This window comes from Thamnophis sirtalis, unplaced genomic scaffold (assembly GCF_051295495.1).
Source record: "Thamnophis sirtalis isolate CommonGarterSnake01/CBP01778 unplaced genomic scaffold, rThaSir2_p1.2 scaffold_2, whole genome shotgun sequence".
Classification (NCBI taxonomy): domain Eukaryota; kingdom Metazoa; phylum Chordata; class Lepidosauria; order Squamata; family Natricidae; genus Thamnophis; species Thamnophis sirtalis.
The window spans coordinates 147984530-147990529 of record NW_028261382.1 but is presented as its reverse complement, the minus strand read 5'-3'; the positions used below and the strand labels follow the sequence as shown (position 1 = coordinate 147990529).

General features: G+C 40.7%; 1 protein-coding gene across 6 annotated transcripts in view; it reads right to left on the bottom strand.

Annotated features, from left to right (window-relative positions):
• Positions 1-565: 565 nt before the first annotated feature.
• The window catches only part of CHST9 (carbohydrate sulfotransferase 9), a 70295-nt gene continuing 64860 nt past the window's right edge, over positions 566-6000 (bottom strand). For all 6 annotated transcript variants that reach the window (XM_087707136.1, XM_087707137.1, XM_087707138.1 and 3 more), the window contains one exon: positions 566-1960. In XM_087707136.1, coding sequence (XP_087563262.1) covers positions 839-1960 — 1122 coding nt within the window. In that variant the 3' untranslated portion in view covers positions 566-838. The remainder of the gene's footprint in view (positions 1961-6000) is intronic.

Sequence of the window (6000 nt, the reverse complement as noted above, 5' to 3'; positions counted from 1 at the left end):
GTGCTGATAATGAAATGGATCTTAGTAAGTATATTGTAGAACAACTTATATTTGGAGTAACTGATGTCAAACAAGGAATGTATACAATAAAAAAATAAAGAATTTATATACGAAACAAATAAATGTTAAAGATGTATTTAAAGATGTATTTAATATTTAAAGGTGTATTTAATAAAGATGCATTTAAAGGTGTAATTAAATATGTATATAAAGGTGTGCTCAAATTGTTGTCAAAATTACCAAGTAAGGTGTATAATGAAGAGTTGTTTGTTGAAATAGTTGATATTACAGTAGTGAAGCTAGGTATTTTATTAGCTAGTAAACTATTTACTATTTATTTTTATTTTTAGTGTGCTTTTATCTGCAATTCTGGCCAATAATAAAAAAAATCAGTAAGAAAATCAGTAATTGGAATATATATTATTTCCAAGCACTATCTGTCCAGACAGAATTGAGCTTTTCAGGTAGATAAACTAATGTTGAACCATTGCATACATTTAGCTGATAATCCACATATTGCCTCTTCTTTAATATTTCCTTATCTGATTGATAATAAAAAACACTCTCAGATTTATAAATCCAGCTTTTAATTGCTGTTCCGTGGAATGTAGAAAAATGAATTTGCAGGAACGAAATAAATACAATAAAACACAATTGTTTTAAAACCTCTTATCTTAAATATATTGCATTATATTCAAGAATTTTCTAATACAAAATTATTGTCCCTAGACATCACAGTTCAATATGTTATTTCTTAAATTTTAGGCACTCACATTTATGAAAATTTTAACAAATCAAAAGCTTCTCCATTTAAAAAAATATACTTTTTTTTCATAAGTTATAGGGAAGGCTGATTATGCATTACATCAATTTGGAATCCCTCATATGGTACAGTATAGTTAAACATTAAATAATCCAGGTAATAAAAGTCATAAACCTTCAGCCTCTCTGTAGCAGGAATTTCTGACAAGTATTTACTTACAACTTCTGAATTGGTTCTTTTGTCTGTGGAGTGTCTGTCTTTGAAATGCGGGAATAAGAGCTCATCTGGAGCATTTATTCGTTTCAAAAAATAATTGGCATCTTTTTCCAGAGTTTCAAATTTGCCAACGAAATTATAATCGATATCGCAAGGATAACAAAGTTTGTTGATTTGCTCCCAATGCGTATCCATACCTAATGGCCGATAGGGATCTAATAGATATTGTATAAATTCTTTAAATTTCACTCCTGAGCCAGTTATCAATGCCTCTTTATCTGCATTAGGTCTGTATTTCTTAATAATTGCCTTCCCAAATACAGGATGGTAATAAATGTTTGGATGTTCAAACTTATCTCGAAAAGCAGACACCAACCTTTCCATTGGATCACGGACAAATATAATTTTGGTATATGTTTTTAAACGCTTATGTATCTCTTTTATATTATAACTATCTAGTTTCTTCAGATGATCTCCATAGTGAACACTATTATGGGAAATATTAGCAGCAGATTTTGCACGACCACCAAGTATCATCAGAATCCTTTTCCAGTTGGAACAGCCCGCTTTAGGAACCTCACAATACAAAAGTTTGTATTTATCTTCCACGTATATTCTAGAGACCATGTGCACAAGGGGAATTTGGGTTCTGTTAACGTATTTTTGGCAAATATCACGAAGAAAAAATTTCCGCCTCTCTTGTATCTCATTGGTAGCTTTCCAGTTATTGTTCCTATTAAAGAATGTATTTAAATAATGCTTGTTGGAGGAAAAATCCATTTCTTTGAATTGTTTAAGAACCTTGTGTGGGTCTTCAGAAAAATTAGTGGTCAAAGAATCTTCTGTTCTATTCTCAAAATAATTGGGCTCCTCATCACCTTCACTCTCAATCAAAGCTTTACTGTCTTGGTGAAAATACTTTCCTGCAATCCAATTTTCTCTTGGTTTTTCAGATTCCCCAGTAGAATAGCTTCCAAATTCCTGTTAAAACAGAAGAAAATGATATAGGGTAAGAGGTACAAAAGCAGTGGTGGATTAAGGCTCACTGGTGCCCTAAGCACTGACAAATCTTGATGCCCCTCCTTTGTACATACTGTACAAATCTTCATTGTTTTTGTTTTCCTTTCTCAACTTTGTGGTGCCCTCTTTGGGCATGGTGCCCTAAGCATGTGCTTAGTCTGCTTAACAGCAGATGGACAAAACACCACTGGACAAAAATGATATATTTTGTATTGGTTTATTTCAAAAGACATTTCTAACAAAAATGGGGAAGGAGGGTGAGAGAACATTTTTTCCAATTTCAACACTTTCAGATACATTAATGATATTCTGTGCCTTCTTAATAATTACCAAAGCATTTTATCTAATGTTGAGGTTTTATTTTTTCTGGATGTACCAGAAATTGAATTAAATTTAATGTTTTTTTTCCAATATGTAACAAGTTGTATGAAAATATAAAAGAAGGACTGTTCAAATATTTGAGGATAATTATCTCTACCAAAATATTTTCTTTGTTAGATCAGAATATTTAAAACTGTATAGCATAAATTAGTGATTATATTAATAAATGGCTGAAAATATGTACAAACCTATCATAAAGGATTAAAATAATTTCATGTATCAATTTATGGTTAATATGTCATCAAAGGTATACTGAGCATTATATTAATTAATTAATATTAATAATTCCTTTATCTAATCCTTGCTTGCGGTAAAAATACAGGTAGTCCTCAATGGTCATAAAGCAGATCAGCAAGTTTTTGCAACATTTCTTGCAGTAATGGTGAAGCAAATGCCCTGTCATAAACCAACCACCAGCGTCGCTAAGCAAACACCACAGTTGTTAAGTATTGGGATGTTTTTGCTGAAAACCAGAAGTAAAAGAACGTTGGTCCTTACCTGAATGTTTCTTTTATATAGATTGGTGGGAGGGGCTACAGCTGGGTTTAGTCACAGCCTGATTGGTCCAAAGACTGAGGGAAACTTCTTAAAGTATCCTTCCTTCCCTATTGGCTCCCAGTTTCCTCGAGGTCGAATGGAGAAAGCTGCAAAACCACAATGCAAGAAGGACAAACAACAGACCCCCCCGACCACCCCTCACCTGCTCTAACAGCTACACTAGGGCAGGGTGTAGCCCCTCCCACCAATCTACATAAAAGAAACATTCAGATAAGGACCAACTTTCTTTTTCGTGTAGATATGGTGGGAGGGGCTACAGCTGGGATGTACCCAAGCTAGGTCCCAGGGTGGGATGTTGACTCGGGGGGGGGGGAGGTTCGCATCCATCATGATATGATCCGGCTCCCAAATGTCGGATCTGTGCCACAGGCCGGAGATAACCACCACCTTAGGGACCAGCAAAAGCTTGATGATAGGGTGACTGTCCGCAGCGAGTTGCTCATGCGCTGGTGTTGATAGGGGATGAGTGTCCATTGGAGTGGCCAAGAGTGAAGACGGGCCCAGGGCACTATCCCTATGCATGACACCATCTTGTCCAGTAAGCAGGCCAAGGTCAGGATGGAAACTGACTGACTTGCGCGGACGTGACATGTTAAGGCTTGAAGATTTGTGAGGCGTTCTGAAAAAAGTCGAACAAGTCCCGCTACAGAGTCTATTACTGTACCCAAATGAAGGATTTTTGTCATGGATGAAAGATGGCTTTTGGGAAAGTTGACAAAGAACCCCAGGGACTGTAACATCTGAATTGTCAGGTTCAGGTCATGAATTGCCTGTGTACGTGATTGGGCCTGAACGAGCATGTCATCTAGGTAGCATTGGAGTCTCACTGGGTGAGATCGCAAGTGAACCACCAATGCTGCCAGGACCTTCGTGAACGTGCGTGAGGCAGAGGCCAGACCGAATAGGAGAGCCCTATACTGGAGGTGGCGCCCCTTATGGGAGAAACGGAGGAATCTGTGATGGGCAGGTAGGATTGGAATGTGCAGATACGCTTCCGTCAAATCTACAGATGCCATGAAGTCGTTCCGCCGGATCACCAGGAGTATGGACCTGAGAGATGACATTTTGAAGTGCCGGTAAACCAGGTAAGAGTTGAGGCGCTTCAGGTCCAAAATTGCCCTCCATCCCCCCGAGCTCTTCGGGACAACGAATAGGTTGGAGTATAGACCCAACCCATACTCCTTCCTCAGGACTGGTTCTACCACCCGAATGTCCAGCAGGTGTTGGATGGCCAGACTCATTAGATGGCACTGTTCCAGATCCCTGGATGGAGGGAAGGTCCTGAAGACCATTGGAGGGAGAGAAATTCTAGATGGAGGCCGTTCCTGATGGTAGACCTGACCCAAGCATCTGAGGTTATCTGGTTCCACTGATCCGCGAAGGACACTAGGTGGCTGCCTATGGTCTGACTTGGGTTGGAGTCATTTCCCGCTGTGGAAGGGGCGGCCACGCCCCCCCCCCCCAAGAAAGGGCTGCTTGGACTGACCCTGGTACCTTCCCCTGCCCTGATAAAAGGGACGGTGACTCTGTCTGTCGGACCTATAAGGGAAGTACCACTGTTGGCGATAGTCCGGATCAGGTGGTCTGTAAGAAGAAGGTCTACGGTAAAGAGCCGGACGGGATTCCGGCTTCTTGGTGTTAGAGGGTAGGACCTTCTTCTTATCTTTGTTCTCAATGAGAATCGGATCACGCGATTCCCTGAAGAGATTGAGACCATTGTAAGGTGCCTCTGTTAAATTCCATTTGGACTTGTTGTCCATTTGCCAGTTGCGAAGCCACAAAAGACGTCTGGACATTACTGAGGTGGACAACGCCTGGGATGCAAACTTAATAGAGTCTAGAGTGGCATCCACAGAGAACTGCGTGGCAGAAATAATTTTGGTGAGGTCTTGGTGAAGATGCTCATCCTGAATCGGGATGTAGTCCTGTAATTGGCGGAGCCACATAACGGTGGTGCAATTAAAATAGGAAGCAGCAGCGGCCAATTTGATAGCTGTACTATGTCTTCCCTTATAAAAACGTAGAATGCATAGACTTTATTAAATGTTGTGACTCAGCAGATGTCTGCTGTGAGTCTTTTCGGGATACAAGATTCATTATGCAGCTGGGGCTTGTTAGAGGCAGGTTTGGAGATAAAAGGATGGATGCTGCCACGCCCTAGTCGCAGGAGTCAACGTTCCTTCGTGCGTTCCTGGATTCATACAACATTGCTTGATACACTTGGATAAGTGCTTTGGTGTTTCATGTAACCCTGATTCGTGGAGACTTTGGAAGAAGTGCATTGCTTGTAAGAGTTGTTTTGTATTCTGTTATCTGCTTGAAAGAGACTGTATTTCTGTTATTTTTGGGCTCGAAGCCAGTTTGAACTGAGAACTGATAAAGAAAGTTCCTTTTAAGTTTATTTGTCTTGCCGTTTGTTAAGAGCCGTGAAGGGGGGACAGAACAGATTGACTCCTGCCTGATAAGCCTCCATTTCATTAACTATGGAGCAATTACATGCTGCACATACGCAACTCGCGCAACAAATGGCTGTCCTAATGGATCAAATGGCACAATTGCAGAGAGCTGTAAGACCCCCCCAGCCAAGGAGGAAGTGCCCAGTAGCCATGCCAGATAAATATGATGGGAGTCTGGCCATGTTTGCAGCATTCTTGGGACAATGCCAGCTGTTTATTAGCCTGAGAGTGGAGGACTTTCCCACTGACCGAACGAAGGTGGGATTCATAATCAGTTTGCTCTCAGGCACAGCTGCCCGTTGGGCTACCCCCTTGTTAGTTCAGCAGAGCCCTTTGTTGGATGACTTCCAGGGCTTCTGCCAGTATTTCAAACGGATGTTTGAAGATCCGATTAAGGGGGAAACAGCTGTTAGAAGTTTGAAATCACTGCAGCAGGAGAGTGGTTCATTGCAGGACTATGTGTCTGAATTCAGGCTATGTAGCCAGGATTCCACATGGAATGAACCAGCTCTAATGGACATGTTCCAGTATGGATTGTTTGAGGCCTTGCAGGATGAACTGGTGAGGGTGGACAGGCCACCGACATTCAACACATTGGTCCACCTG